At 49.6% G+C, this 13,869-nt stretch overlaps 5 protein-coding genes across 5 annotated transcripts; 2 read left to right on the top strand and 3 right to left on the bottom strand.

Moving 5' to 3' along the window:
* The first annotated feature begins 529 nt into the window (after positions 1 to 529).
* F5891DRAFT_5741 (uncharacterized protein) lies at positions 530 to 2,117 on the top strand. The gene is made up of 2 exons (XM_041372330.1): positions 530 to 987; positions 1,038 to 2,117. Exons 1-2 carry the CDS (start codon positions 913 to 915, stop codon positions 1,743 to 1,745), a joined length of 783 nt encoding a protein of 260 aa, XP_041233814.1. The 5' UTR covers positions 530 to 912; the 3' UTR covers positions 1,746 to 2,117.
* Positions 1,540 to 6,847, top strand: F5891DRAFT_5632 (ER-golgi trafficking TRAPP I complex 85 kDa subunit-domain-containing protein). The gene is made up of 18 exons (XM_041372286.1): positions 1,540 to 2,024; positions 2,075 to 2,368; positions 2,419 to 2,572; positions 2,625 to 2,937; positions 2,987 to 3,256; positions 3,310 to 3,525; positions 3,586 to 3,711; positions 3,767 to 3,923; positions 3,979 to 4,160; positions 4,212 to 4,425; positions 4,481 to 4,650; positions 4,704 to 5,070; positions 5,122 to 5,303; positions 5,361 to 5,581; positions 5,630 to 5,813; positions 5,863 to 6,278; positions 6,332 to 6,427; positions 6,475 to 6,847. Exons 1-18 carry the CDS (start codon positions 1,889 to 1,891, stop codon positions 6,728 to 6,730), a joined length of 3,954 nt encoding a protein of 1,317 aa, XP_041233813.1. The 5' UTR covers positions 1,540 to 1,888; the 3' UTR covers positions 6,731 to 6,847.
* On the bottom strand, positions 6,636 to 7,762 carry F5891DRAFT_1204745 (uncharacterized protein; the record flags this gene model as incomplete). Its single annotated transcript, XM_041369012.1, has 6 exons — positions 6,636 to 6,920; positions 6,979 to 7,020; positions 7,071 to 7,130; positions 7,179 to 7,270; positions 7,323 to 7,604; positions 7,669 to 7,762. 6 exons carry the CDS (start codon positions 7,760 to 7,762, stop codon positions 6,822 to 6,824), a joined length of 669 nt encoding a protein of 222 aa, XP_041233812.1. The 3' UTR covers positions 6,636 to 6,821.
* A 220-nt stretch (positions 7,763 to 7,982) lies between these two features.
* F5891DRAFT_1160391 (mitochondrial carrier) lies at positions 7,983 to 9,645 on the bottom strand (the record flags this gene model as incomplete). The annotated part of the gene is made up of 8 exons (XM_041365225.1): positions 9,473 to 9,645; positions 9,396 to 9,412; positions 9,073 to 9,216; positions 8,865 to 9,015; positions 8,540 to 8,714; positions 8,332 to 8,485; positions 8,085 to 8,272; positions 7,983 to 8,058 (listed from the first exon to the last, which is right to left on the bottom strand). Exons 1-8 carry the CDS (start codon positions 9,528 to 9,530, stop codon positions 7,983 to 7,985), a joined length of 963 nt encoding a protein of 320 aa, XP_041233811.1. The 5' UTR covers positions 9,531 to 9,645.
* Positions 9,646 to 9,829: 184 nt separating this feature from the next.
* F5891DRAFT_992179 (uncharacterized protein) lies at positions 9,830 to 13,772 on the bottom strand. Its single transcript, XM_041378166.1, has 7 exons — positions 13,329 to 13,772; positions 12,702 to 13,274; positions 12,422 to 12,652; positions 11,570 to 12,370; positions 11,434 to 11,520; positions 10,506 to 11,377; positions 9,830 to 10,292 (listed from the first exon to the last, which is right to left on the bottom strand). Exons 1-7 carry the CDS (start codon positions 13,701 to 13,703, stop codon positions 10,247 to 10,249), a joined length of 2,985 nt encoding a protein of 994 aa, XP_041233810.1. The 5' UTR covers positions 13,704 to 13,772; the 3' UTR covers positions 9,830 to 10,246.
* Positions 13,773 to 13,869: the final 97 nt, after the last annotated feature.

Below are 13,869 nucleotides of genomic sequence, written 5' to 3'. Positions count from 1 at the left end.
TAGAATGCATTGAGTACGTAAGCTTGTCGCGAAAGAAAACATGAACAACTTGTACGGTTCGCACTCAGAAAGAATTTCCTCCAAGTTTTTGCTCCTTCAGAGTCACAATGCGTGTCTCAACTGTTCTTGTATCCGTCGCAATGATGCTGAGGGTCATCTGAGCTAACGTCTCCCCGATTGCTGATACAGAGAGTGAGTGTATTGAGTTATGTGTTGTCTCCAGCCACGGGTCTGATGATGCGATAGATTTCTGGCGTGAAGCTGGTATGGAAGTAAGGGAAACGTATATTGTCACGACATGCACATCGCCTGCCGCGGTGACTGCTAACGAGGCATGACTGAGACATGCACGAAACCAAGACGCTATGGTACTGGCAAAATTCTAGATTTGAAGAGGATGTACGTAGTTTTTTTTTTCAGAATAGTAACCGCGGTACCTTCTCACAGCCTTTACGTGTAGTCCGCACGCCAGTCCACTGGACATGGCGGTCCTGACACAGCTTGTGCTGCGGAAAGGGTGCTGAGCGCCGCTTGCTTTCGAGGCCATTTTTAAGATCAAGCTGTTCGGTGTCGCTTCCATCATGCAACCGTCGGATTACATACAATAGTTGCCTATAGCAACTACAAGGTCCTCATTTGTTTACTACAGCCATGAAGTTGTGTAGGGACCATACACAGCTTGCATCAGGAATGTAGTATGCATCCACGTTGGCAGTCGAGCGATTAATTGTTATCGAAGTTTCCTTTGTGGTTGTAGCTATGCCAGAGCTGTGTCTGTGACAAGCCGTCGGGGTAGCGCCCCTAAAGGCACGTGATGGATGGAGTATAAGAGTGGCACCCATTGGAGTCGCGCTTGGACACAGTGCTTACTTACTCAACTCACAATTGACCATAACCCCCATCGTATCTTGTATGTCTCAGTCTCAGCTACCCTTGCCAGATGGTTGGATCCAGGAGTATGACTCTCAACAGAAGCACCCATTCTGGGTAAGCACCACTGATCTCTCTTATCAGATTGAGTTCTGACCCTTCTACAGGTTGATACAACGGCAAAGCCACCACGGGCAATATGGGTGCACCCCTATGAAGACGAGCAGTTCCTTTCTGAGAATCCAGATATCAAAGCAAAAGTAGAAAAGCTCAAAGGAGAATCTTTGGACGAGCCCCCTCCGTACGAAAAGCGACGTCATTCATTCAGTGGGGGAGAGGCGGCCGGCCCACTTCACACCAATGCCAAGTCTTCCGGGAGTGCAGTCTCGCCATCAATCGACGAGCGCAATGAGGAGCGAAAACGCGGGATGTTCGGGAAGCTGAAAGATAAGGCTATTGGTACGAAGGAAGAGCGCGAGGCACACAAGAAGCAAAAAGCTGAAGAACGTGCGCGTGAGGAAGAGCTGCGTCGTGAGGCACGGAGACGAAATTTGGAGGAACGTGCTGCGTACATGCAGCAACATGGTGGTTATCCGCCGTACGGTGGTTATGGTTACCCAGATTACTCGGGCGGCTCTTATGGTCAGAGTCGGTATGGCCCACCTGCAGGTGACCCATATGGATACAATGACGGTCAGTATGGAAGAGCGTCTGGAAGTCGGCGTGGAGGGTTTGGAGGGGGAATGGCATTACCTTTATTGGGTGGATTGGCAGGTGGACTTTTACTTGGGGATATGCTTGACGGAGGATTTGGCGGTGGTGGATTTGGTGGCGGAGGATTTGACGGAGGATTTGGTGGTGGGGGTTTCTTTTAATTTTGTTATGATATACCCTACGATGTATAGCATGTACATTAATCGTGACATCGAATGTGGGAACTATGGTACTTTGTATTTTGAGGAGGGACTCGACGTAGCTAGCTACGCATCTTGAAGAGCAACGTGCACGAGCAACTTTCATGGCTAGGGTGCTGCCTTCATCGCTAACCCCGCACATATGCATCCTTCCTTCTCAAGACCTTGAAGAGCTCCTTAAGTCTTCTGCTCTACCTTCCCTGCATCATATACTGCAGTCCTTTTCGCCATTACCACAAGGTCTGTTTGATTATTTTCGACCAATATTATCATTCAATCCCTTCAAAAAGTCACAACCCGTACCACTGCTTTGACCACTGTGCCCCATGCATCATTTGCACTTCGTTTTTCTGACTTGACAGAAATCGAGGCTGCTTGTCGCGAGGATGAGGAGCAACGCGCCACCCGAACTATTGATTGGATCGGTGACCGTATCGGTAAACGCTGCGCCAAATGGGTAGATGATTTTGAAAAGATGAATGATCAGGATGTTGCAAGAACACCTTGGTGGGATGAATTGAGACGTTGTGCCGAAGGAGATCACATCCCGGCTAGAGATGAGGGATGGAATCATCCAATGTCAAGTCAGTATTTCTACTTCACCTTTCTATTGCGCCTCACAGTCTTGCTGCAGTAATATTAGCAGTCTCTACTACAGCCCCAAACCCGTTGCAAGCAATCACGGCCTTGCATTCCCGAACATTAGACTTTCCATCATGGGTAGACGTCACACATCTCATTTACACCCTTATAATTCATCCCAAGAACTCTCCGCTTTCTGACGAAGAGTGCGTATTCACTGCTCATTACTGTTCTTGCTCTCATAACATACCTTTTCAGAGCAGGTGCACTCTTCAATGCCGTTAGGAAACAATATGGTCTACACACATATCTTCTCTCTCTTGAGCTTCCATCCCCTCCGCCACCCCCCGTATCCATCCCAGCACTCGTTCCCCGATTACCCCCACCTACTATTTCCAATGGTTCTGCTGATACCGTGCGCCCTGACCTAAAGACCACACAGACGGTTCCATTGAATACTCTCAGAATGTCTGAACAAGACATCCAACAAACAGCCAGATTTGCGCGAGAATTCGTCACCATGAACTTGGTCCCATGGATGGAGAAGTGCGTGATAGAATGGAACGAGGCGGTGAGTATCAACAAATCGCCTCCGCATACTTACTGAGTTCCTTCACCAGTATTCCTCGAGCCGAAGACTACCGTCACGTTTGTTTTCATCAACACGTCGGCTTTTCGGAACTTCGTCTACAACCCCAATGCACGCTTCTACACCTTCTCTGCCCGGACGTTCCAGTACATACACCGCACCTCAGTCCTCAGTATCTGGTTCCACCATCCCTCCACCATCCCAGCAACGACGCTTAGCTGAGTTTGCAACAATCCTTGGTGACTTCAAACTAGCAGTTGCCATTTGGGAATCGTTGCGGAAGGAAGGGAAAGGAGGCTCCGTAAGTATCGTATCTTATAATATACTGCTGCTATCTAACAAGGTTGCTCTTAGGATATCCTCCCTTTGCTCATTGCTCCCTCGCCAGCCGTGCAGCTCCACGTCTCTCATGCTCTGACTACCATCCACCCCCAAAACGCTGAGCTTCATTCACACGTACAATTACGCGCCTTGCTATACGCTGTGCGATGGGAATCGACACTAACCATTGGTGACTTTCTAAGTGATACCCTCGAGGGCGAGCGATGGCTTGTCTGGGCTGCGGGCAACGTGCGTTTGTTACCATTTCTTGCCCTCGATAAGTGCACCAATTGACTGTCAGGATTTAAGGCAGAAGAACCACCAGCAGCTCTCTTATTAGCTCATGCCGCACTCCTCAGCGTTCGGAAGAATGCAAGACGGCGAGCAGCGCTGTGGTATTTCTTCGCTGCAAATCGCCTGGAGAAATGTGGTATTGTACGTTGTCTCGATTCCGAATAGTAATTTTACCGATTCCCAAACGCGTTTCTAGAAACCGCTAACTATGTATTTCCTTCGGAGAGCCCATGAATTATCCATCTCCCGACCGGACAAACTCTTGTCTCCATCATTCTGGATGTCCGAAAACAAACAACCATCAGACTTTGAAGGTTTTGATGCTGTCATGTCTGGTATTGAACATCCACTTGGTGAGTGTCTTTCTACCGCTATCTTCTTATTTCCTTGATATAGAGTATCTCTTAGGAAGATTGCTGTATACCACTGGGGACGTATCAGGCGCTGTACGCCACTTTTTGGGCCTCTTGCGGTGGTCTTCGGCATCGTCCTCTCCACTTGCTCAGCTCTCCAGTCATACTGTGGACATTACGAAGGATCCTGGTAACTCAGACAAAGTGTTCCTTGAGGACTTCCAAGTTGCGATTTCGGTAATGTACATCCTTCCGTCATTTTCATAACCCTCTGACACCATTTGCCAGCACTTGAAGTCAGTGTCCGGGGAGCAAGCACGCCTTGCGGATGTCAAGCTCCCACTTCGTTTCGTTGTGCCCTCGCAGACCTGCGTTCGTTTAGCTCGAGATTCTGTGGAAGGCGAACAGTCCGAGTGGGAGACTCGGGAAGAGATTTGGTCGTCCTTCTGGAAGCACCGAGGCAAGGAGAAGCTTGAACGAAGTGGAAATGCTGCTGTGGAAGGTAATTATATCTGTCGTTATGCTTTCCGACTTTTATCAACTGATCTTTTGCACAGAGGCATTCTGGGTTGATATCACTCTGCACAATCCCCTCGAAACGGAAGTCACCTTGGCCAATCCAACGGTGATCGTCGAATCGTCTTCTGGAGATGCTGCCTGGATTAGAGATAACATCACAATCGAGACCGCCAAGGATACTATTCTCTATGCCAAAGAATCGCGCACAGTTAGTGGTAACAGTCGGGTCTTCCTGCTTAGGCTGACCGTAATCCAATTCAGATCTCCATCGCCATTAAGGCTTCCAAACCAGCATCACTGGTTATCACAGGTGTCGCCTATGACTTCCTGGGTCTTCTTCCAACAGTGGAATCGCTAGCACGCCGCGGTCGCAGGCTGCAGGATACACCTCAGCAGAGACAGACAATCACATACGCCCCTGACAAATTCTTGAAGCTCAACGTAGAAGAGGCCAGCCAAGAGCTCGCAGTGGCATTTGTGGACGATGGACCGTTTGTGCTTGCTGAAGGAGAGTGTAAGCGGATGAAACTGTGGATTTCGAATGCTGGTTCGAGGGATATTGGGGAGGTGTGGGTTGTACCTGGTCCTGAAGATCAGGTCTGGATTCAGCCTTTGGATAGCGAGGAAGGTATGTTTGATTGCTGGTTTATTACGTTCGCAAGTATTTATGTTGAGCTAGGCTCGACGACGGGCATAGCATGGAAAACGTGGCAGTCCGATAATAAGGTTGTTCCACCGAGACCATACAGTATACCCCTCGTAGAGAAGCTCGTGGCGGCTGGGAGCACCGAAGTCACGGTTGTTTTACATGCAGGTCGCAAGCAGAAACAGAACTTGTCGTTTCTATTCATTTACCGCGAGGTGAGTCGCTATAACATCCCTCATCCTGCTTTTGTTGTGTTGAGATGTTTGATACAGGCAGAAGGCAGCCCGTTTCATTGCACGCGTGTCACGAGAAGTTATGAGGTCGTCCAATGTCTCCAGATCTCTACCGCCTCGCGCCCAAGTCATTCGCCAGATCATTCGTTCTCATTAAGCCTAGACCTGACCAATATCTTATCTTCGAGTAATGTGGAGATCAATCAAGTGACAACGATCAGCGCTAACTGGTCATGTTCTTCCTTCGTTGAACTCTGGGCGTAAGTGCAAACAAATTTTTCCTGTTCCTGACACTAATCGCATTCTAGTGAGCCTTTGCGTCCATCTCAATCAACGCGTATATTGTTTAGCGCCACCTCCACCGGCGATTGTACGAGTGTGAATGCAGTCTCAGCATTCGTCTCGAGGAAAATGACCAGCGTGCTGCATGGTCAAGTTATCACGCCTGACGATCCCCCGCCGTTGGAGCTCCTCTGCGGACATGTCTCCCAGGTACAGATCTCCCTCTCATCACAAGTCATCATTCATCGGCCTTCCACAGACATTTGCCTATGAACCATTCGTCGCCCACTTTATCATGGACGCACGGCGAATAGCCGTCTCTCGCACGCTCGCTCAATCACACCCCCGAATACCTACGTCATCTTACTCCAGTATCTTCCCATTGTACAACCCCCTCTCTGTAGATTTCGTCATCTTCTGGAAGATCCCTTCTGAGCAGCGTTTCGGTCATATCCTTGTTTCCGAGATTGCTCTAGGTGCAAGTCATGCTGTACTTCGAGAAGTGCTCGAGGGTGTGGAGAGCGCCAAAGTCAAGCGAAGCATGTATGCTGAGACGCAACGGGAGAAAACTGAGATGCTGCAAGCTATCCGGGATAGCGAGTGGAACGCTGAGATGAACCCGGTTGTTGTGATTGTGAAGGATGGTTTGGTGATAGAGCATGATTTTAGCCAGGGGTGAGCGCTCCTTCTTCATATCCAGTAACGGTTGTTGAGCAGCTGTTGATTAGTGTTTGCATGGTTCCCGTGGAGTTTACGATTCGTAACCATTCCTTGTCCCATCCGTCGCGCTTTGTCCTCAGACTTGACCATCGTCAACAATCGTCGTAAGTGATTTTTTGCCCCATATACTGTCAACTGACAGCGTCTGTAGACATCATTTCCCTGCACCATATTGTGGCCGGATGACCTTCAGGGGGCTTTTGGCGCCGTTGCAGACAACATCTGTCCTCGCCCAGTTGTGCGCTACCCGACCAGGAACGTACGTACTGTCAGGCTGGCGGCTGGAGACTGAGGTAGGCGAACCTGACACAGAGGGTGGATTATGGCAAGTAAGGCACCATTATGAGCAGAGGGCGGTTACGGACGACTCGTCATCAATCGTTGTATCGGATCTCTCGCGACCATAATGTATGCATAGGGAATATATTACGGATATAACCAAACAGCGTAAGTATGACATGCACGATGTGTATACAAGATAAGGTGATCAATCTCTTTCTACCTTGGCTGGTCTCGCCCTTTCTCTCGCTCCCGTTCCTCAGCCTCCTTCCTTGCTGCGGCGAGTCTCATTTTCTTCATTTTGATATTCATGAAGGTCTGCGCAGTGATGTGGTCAGCCTGTATCAAATGACCGGATGAGTCAAGGAGAACTTACGCCGACCGTAAACTGAATCATATTGAAGAAAGGCACCCACAGCTGTTTGGCCGTTAGTTTCAAGTAATCATGGACATGGTCGGAGGACATACTTCGACAGGAATGAATTGTTGTGCAATGGTCATGGACAATGGGGAAACCACCCATGATACCTACTGGATATAAGAACACTGCCTGAAGGGACAAAAACTCTTGCTTACTCGGAGGACGGAGAAGAAGCCACCCTTTACGGTGCGGATAACCTCATCGATGGATTTGGCACCGTTAATGACAGCCATGGAGGCCAAGAACACTGGATATGAGCCTCAGCGCCAAAACAAACGAAACGAGTAAAGACTGCGCACCAACCGCGTTTATTGGCGAAATCAGCAAATTGCTCGCAAGAAGTTGCCCCAGCCTAGCCTTGAGCCCTGTCTTTCCAGCAAAAGCCTTCTGCAGCGTGCCGACGAGGAAATGTCCCACAGGAGCAGACACGAAGAACCCGTACAAAGCCATCTTGATGGCCTTGGAGTCAATACGTGCGCGCGCGAGAGCTTTCGTCAAGGGGGCCGCATCTTTTAGGATTTGAGGTGGCGGGAGACCGGCTGCGTTAGATCCAATAACTTCCTGGAGGAAACAAAATGTGCCTGCCGAACACGCATCCGACACATTGGGCGTCATACGTTTTTGCTGGATTGAACGAAAGCTTACTGGACGTCAATGCCTTGGTGCGCAGTGGGTTTGTGGACAGCTGTGTGAGGTACCGCGCCAGCAGTGGGTGCATGGGGGCTTTGCCTGCGCTCATGGTGGTTGCAGATATTTGGCCAGCTAGCAATGAACGTTGAGCAATGCAACCGGCGCGGGCCGGCTAATGCTGTATAAATGAAGTAAGCCATAAACCGATTACTGTACTCCAACTTCTCGATACGAGTCACTCAGAATGTCCAGGAAAGTCTATATAGCAAGCAACAAAAGTGGTATGTAATCTATAGTAAAGTATACTATGTATTATCTGTCTAAGAGGATTAAAATGCAAGACACCGTTGTTGCGATCCCTGACTAACTCTTTTTAACCCTGTAAGCTCTGTTAGCTTCTTTCCCCTCGCAAGCAATATGCGAACACATACCAGGCTTTCACATAATCCGCAAACGACACCATGCAAATTGTTTGCCAGATACCGAGACCTATCCGGGGTGTGACACCACGGTAGAGACCCTTGATACCGTTCTCCTTGTAAATGAAGCCGAGGGTGTTGAGAATAGTTAGTTTTGCTGGGCGGTTAGCATTTGCAGTGGCCTTGGCCATCGATTGCATCTGTCACGTGAAGATGTTAGCTGAAATCATAGTCGAGTCAATCATGGTGTTACACTAACCTCAACCCGGACGACCTCTATAGGCTGATTCCATGTAGCCAGTGCACCACCAATAGAGGAAGCCAAGATCTTGTCCATGGCACCAAGGCTGTCTTTTTCGCCCTTGCCGCGTACATTCCGGATCGAAGTTTCAGCAAGACGAGCAAAACCCATGCTGCCCACCGAGCATCAGCTGAAAGTACCATCACATTATGTGAATATTACAGACCGAGAGCCCCAGTTGGTGCATTGTCGCACAGCAACAGCATTGACGCCCTTGTTGATGCCCTTGATACCTTCACGGCGGTAGATGTCCATGAACACCTGGAAAGTTGATCGTTCAACACCAACAGCGGCCTCCTTGTGTCGTGTAATTTCAACAGTCTTCATACACGTCGTGAATCCTGTAGGAGACATTAGCATAATATTCGCCATCATCACATGCAAGTCAGTCCCGAAAGATGGTTAATTGAAGGCAACACAGTATTATGAACTAGCCTCAATAGATAAAAGTATGCATCACGTATGACGAAAGCTTCTGTGTGAAGACCTACCCATAGTTGCATAAGCCTGAGCAACACCACCGGCCATACCACCCAAGAGACCAGCGGTAGCGGGGCTGACGCCCATACCAACACCAGCGGTCTCGATTTCAGAAGCCGTGAAAAGAAGCACACCACCCTTAGTGGAGGCTTCAATCCAAGCCTATTCATGAAATCAGTATGAATTGAATACCTAGACGTTCACGAGGTAACCACTGACCCACGGAATCAAACCTTGATACATTCCGGCGATACCACCACGGGCCCATACCGCCTTGGTGGCCTGGAGCATAGTTTGGGACCGGTTGGCGGCCATTTGGGTCTTAAGGACTTCCAAGGGTTGACCAAGGGTCGTGACCTGAAGATAGGACTGTCAAATTTACTTAACACGATAAACACTCCCTCGACTTGCCTCCTGCAAGGGCGAAGACAGGTCAGTAAAAGTCACTCAACGGAAATGAGAGTGAACGCACAAACTATGACATGAAGGACGCATCACGACGCGTACATTAGCTGATAATCACGGCGAGTTTTGAAACACACCATGTTCATGATAGCACCTACGAGAATTCACATTGTTTAGTATGTTTCATGAAGCAAAAACACGTAGACGCGCTGACCGACAGCAATGTTAGACCAGTTGATGCCTTTCTGGCCGGGTTCCCTCTGAATTGCCATCGTGTGCTAGTCGTCGCAGGAAGTGACCGGGTAGAAAAGAGAAGGTGAGAGAGGTAAAGAAAGATAACGTTGAAGTTGATGCGAATAAAAGGTTGGATGTTAACCGGCACCTTCCAAATGGAACCACTCAATGTAGAGGCGACGTTTATTGATTGCACAAAATAGCCCCAAATAGCTAATTTTAGAGCGACATATTACCTGAGACGGGTGTCACTTTGGGGGTCAAATTACTGTAAGCGGGCGCGGTCGGAGCGCTCTACTAATCGTACGTTCATCCAAGATTTTTTATAAAGCCCAGTCACACAAGTACGTTGCTCGTACCCAAGGATGAGTCTATTGGTACAGAACACTAGTAAGAAGTTGGCATAATTAAAGAGTTCCATTCAAACGATGCAGGATCTACATTGGTACAGTCGCATTAGAGAAAGACATCCAGATATGTGCAATCATTAACCGTAGGGGGTATGCAGTGAAAAGGAAGTTGATGCTAGACTGAGACATCTGACAGTGATAAGAATGATAGGTAAAAATGTGCGGGGAGTTTCTTATATTACGAATAGAGAGGGGTAAGGAAAGGAAGGGCAAGTCAACAATAACCCCAACAGAGCAGGATACCACCCGCAGACATAGCCCAACCACGAGGAGGGGGGATGGAGGCTGCGCGGAATCCACGAGGCTAGTGAATCCTGACGGCGGAGGGGTTGGTGATCGAGCCTTCATGCATTGGATGTGCCGCTTAGTTGTTCGATATCTGCCTTTAATCTGCGGGGGAAACACGCCATGGTATGAGTACAAGTCAATAAATGAGATCCAAAGATAACCATCCGCAGGACAAGTAAAGAAAGGTATCATAAATTATAGTAAAAGTAAAGCGGCCATCACCGAGAAAGTCAGAACAATCAGATAAAGTCGAAAATCACGGCCAGCGCGATCACTACCCCAAATACACTTTGAAGTCCAAAGACCTTGACATACCGAGTGATAGAGTCCTGGCTCTCTTCTTGTTCTTGCTCAAGGTACTGGATCTCCATCGATTTGCGTGCGATGTCCTGGTGGACCTCGTCCACCTTGTTCTGGAGCCCGTCAATCTCATTCCTGAGATCCCTGACGATGCGCTCATGATCAGCCACCACGTCGTGCATTTTCATGTTGTGCGCCTCGTGCATTCTCTGCAGTTCCTCCCTGGTAACCATAGTCGACGACGGGGACATTGCCCCGCTGTTTTTCGGTGCAGCTGCAGCCGCAGCCGCAACCTGTGCTTGAAGCGTGGCGATCTCCCCCTCCAGGTCGGATAGTTTAAGAGACAGCTCTGATTTCTGCGTTGCAAGCCTGCCAATCTCCTCTTCATGAGCAGCACGGAGGCTCATCACGTCTTCGACACGTCCACGAGCTGCTTCCTCGAGCTCCTTTGTATGATTAGCAGACATTTCCGAAAGGGATTCCTTTGTGACGGTAAGAACGTCGTTAAGCATGACATTCTCATCACGGAAGTTGGCAAGCTCTTTCGTCAGGCGATCGATCTCGGACGCCTGGTCAGCAGAGGTGGAAGCGGCGACGAATGCCGCCCGGGCATCTTCAAGCTGCGCCTTGAGGCTTTCCGCGTCAGACCGCGAAGACTCTAGCGCTGTCTTGGCTTTGGCAAGATCGTCTTGCGTAGCACGTAGCTCGAGGCTCTGGTTATTCAATTTCTTCTCCAGATCGCCGACCTGCGATGTAAGAACGTCTTCATGGTCCGCTTTCAGTCCATCCACCGTCGACTGGTGGGCACTACGGAGCTGTTCAATTGTTGCTTGTGATTCAGCACGGAGTGATTGAAGGTCTTCGCTATGTACATCTGCAGCTTCATTCTGATGCAGCGGCAGAATTAGCGTAAGTTGTGACACGGCGACAAGATGATACATGCCTTAGCACGTTCAAATGCCTCCTGCAGGAGCAAATCGTGCTCCGCCTTAAGAGCATCAACTTTAGCATTGTAGCGTGCTTCTTGACTCTATATCACCCATGAGAAATGATATTGCAGATATTAAACATGAACTCGCCTCCAGCTCAATAGTGATTCTCTTGATCTCCTCCGAAAGCTCAAGATGCTTGGAGAAAAATTCACTTTCGGTCTCTTCGATCTGACGCTCATGCTCCTCGGCAGTATTCTGGGCTTCGATCTTTGTCTGCTCATGGGCAGCATGAGTAGCAGCGAGCTCTTCCCGCAATGCTGCAAGGTCGGCAACAATATTGGAGAGCTCATCGTTGGCGGTCTGCAGCTCGCCACTGTGAGCTTCCTTGACTTCAGTCATCTGTTCAGCGTGTTGTTCCTCTCTAACTTTGGATACGGCAAGAGCACTCTGAGTGGCTGCGGCGGCATGGGCTAGTTCCTCCTCCACCCTTTTGAGGCGGTCGAGTGCCTTCGCATGGTCGTCCTCTGCTTGCTCTTGACTCTCCTTCAACTCCAAAATCTCGACCTCCAGCTCTGAGAGTTTGTTCGCGCTTTCCTCGCGCTCCGCCCTGAGTTGCCTGACCTGGGCTTCGAGAGCGTCTGCATCAGCGGCTCGCTCGTGGGTTTCACTCAGCCTGACGTGGAAATTTTCAATTGTAGAAGCGTGAGAAGCCCTCAACGCTTCCAGTTCTGCGCTAATGGTTTCATAGTCGTTCCTTGCCCTAAGAACAGCCTCGCGCTCGTTTTGAGCTGCTGCTGCCGCTTCGGAAGAAGATCGCTCGCTTGAGGCGCGCAGAGTCTCAAGGTTCTCGCGAGCTGCAACCAGTTCAGCTGTGAGAGAAACCACTTGACTCTGGAGGTCATAAACATTATTAGTGTGGTTAGATGACGCCCACTTTGCCGCATCAAGCTGAAAGAACGTGTCTGAGACAATCTGGATGCCTGAAAATAATTCACCTACCTCCCGCTTCATGGACTCGAGTAGAACAAGGACCCGCGAATGTTCAGCGCGATCTCGTTGCAAAGTAGCGTTGAGTTCTTGCAGGTCCGACACAGCAGCAGCCCTCTCTTGCTGCAGCTGCAGAAGTGAAGATTGACTTGCTCCAGCGTCTGCACGAGCCGCATCTAGAGTTGCTGAAAGGTCCACGACTGCCTGCGTTTTTACTGAGAGCGCATCCATTGCCTCTTTGAGCTAAGAGGAACTGTCAGCAATAAGCTGAAACCAAACACAAACACCTCACCTTCTGTTGCATCTCTTCTACAGCTTTTCCATCATTAACTTCTCGAATGGATGAGATTGAAGTAGCCTGCCGCGTAGGGGCCACTGTTGAAGAGTTCCCCTTCGAGGATGACGTTGAAGGCGTTCTCCTCACAACATCTGATATTGAAGCACGAGGACGAGAGACAGCAGAAGCAGCGGTATTGGACCTCAATGATGCAGTAGAACCAGAAGGAGAAATAACAGAAGAGCGCGAAGGTGCGCTGGCTTCAGCTGGAGGTTTAGAAGATGTTAGGGACGCCAATAAAGAGCCCCTCGACTTTGATGGCGGAGGGTTGCCCGTAGCAGATGGCGCCCTTGGAGGGAGCACGGATGATCGGCGAGATGGGGGAGCGGGAGGGCTTCTAGAAGACGCCATTGTGGGCGCTGTTTTTACTGGCGAATTAGCAGAGGGAGTGCTGATAGATTTCCTCAAAGACGAAGGAGCAGAAGGGGTGGTTTTCGCGATAGTGAGAGGAGTTGAAGTAAGGACCTTGCTCGCAGGGCTTGGTTTCGTACTAGTAGCGCCAGATCCAAACGTGCCAGAATTCAGTACCTTTGCTCACATGGCTAAGATGAATTGAGTCAGACTGAGGTGAGGCAAACACACCTTCTTCACGGTTGGCGTAGGCGGTGCAGATCTTGTCGGAACAGCTTTAGCGGATATGACTGGTTTCTCCTTTCCTGTTTTCAAGACGGCCTTTGGAGCAGTAAGCTTCTTAGTCACCTCCGGCTTTGTGGCAGGTGCAGCATCCTTAGGCGTGTCACCGGGCTGCGTGGCTTCCTGCATGACTATTTGATTAATCACATCATCATCTACTGCGCCATCGGCAGGCGAGCCAATTTCGTCCTGTGTGACTGGCCCTTCTACCACGACAAACGCCTCATGTTCATCATGAGGTTCAGGAGACACGCCATCTTCGGCAGCAAAGTTAACCGCAGTTTCGAGGTCGGTAGTTCGGGGAATGTTCTCTATGTCGGCCATAATCACTAAAGATGATGGCGGGGTTGAAAGAAAACGTGTTGGGACCGGAATTCGAACGGTCAATTGATGAGGGAAAGAAATAAAATACAAACCAGAAAATCTAACATTGCCGGTCACGGGACGCGCCCAACTTGGCGCCGGCCGGCACCGAACCATTTTTATCGGT

Source organism: Suillus fuscotomentosus (genome assembly GCF_016647785.1).
Source record: "Suillus fuscotomentosus strain FC203 chromosome Unknown F5891scaffold_1, whole genome shotgun sequence".
In the NCBI taxonomy this organism is placed as follows: domain Eukaryota; kingdom Fungi; phylum Basidiomycota; class Agaricomycetes; order Boletales; family Suillaceae; genus Suillus; species Suillus fuscotomentosus.
Note: the sequence above shows the minus strand (reverse complement) of the source record. Positions and strands in the feature narration are given on the sequence as shown.

Bases quoted from the DNA above. Each gene is read 5' to 3' on its own strand.
- F5891DRAFT_5741 (XM_041372330.1), top strand. From the start codon at position 913: ATGTCTCAGTCTCAGCTACCCTTGCCAGATGGTTGGATCCAGGAGTAT. The intron at 988-1,037 runs GTAAGCACCACT...ACCCTTCTACAG, and splicing joins AACAGAAGCACCCATTCTGG to GTTGATACAACGGCAAAGCC.
- F5891DRAFT_5632 (XM_041372286.1), top strand. From the start codon at position 1,889: ATGGCTAGGGTGCTGCCTTCATCGCTAACCCCGCACATATGCATCCTT. The intron at 2,573-2,624 runs GTGCGTATTCAC...ATACCTTTTCAG, and splicing joins TCTCCGCTTTCTGACGAAGA to AGCAGGTGCACTCTTCAATG. The intron at 5,304-5,360 runs GTGAGTCGCTAT...TGTTTGATACAG, and splicing joins TTCTATTCATTTACCGCGAG to GCAGAAGGCAGCCCGTTTCA.
- F5891DRAFT_992179 (XM_041378166.1), bottom strand. From the start codon at position 13,703: ATGGCCGACATAGAGAACATTCCCCGAACTACCGACCTCGAAACTGCG. The intron at 12,653-12,701 runs GTGAGGTGTTTG...AGTTCCTCTTAG, and splicing joins TAGAAGAGATGCAACAGAAG to CTCAAAGAGGCAATGGATGC. The intron at 12,371-12,421 runs GTAGGTGAATTA...ACGTTCTTTCAG, and splicing joins TCGAGTCCATGAAGCGGGAG to CTTGATGCGGCAAAGTGGGC.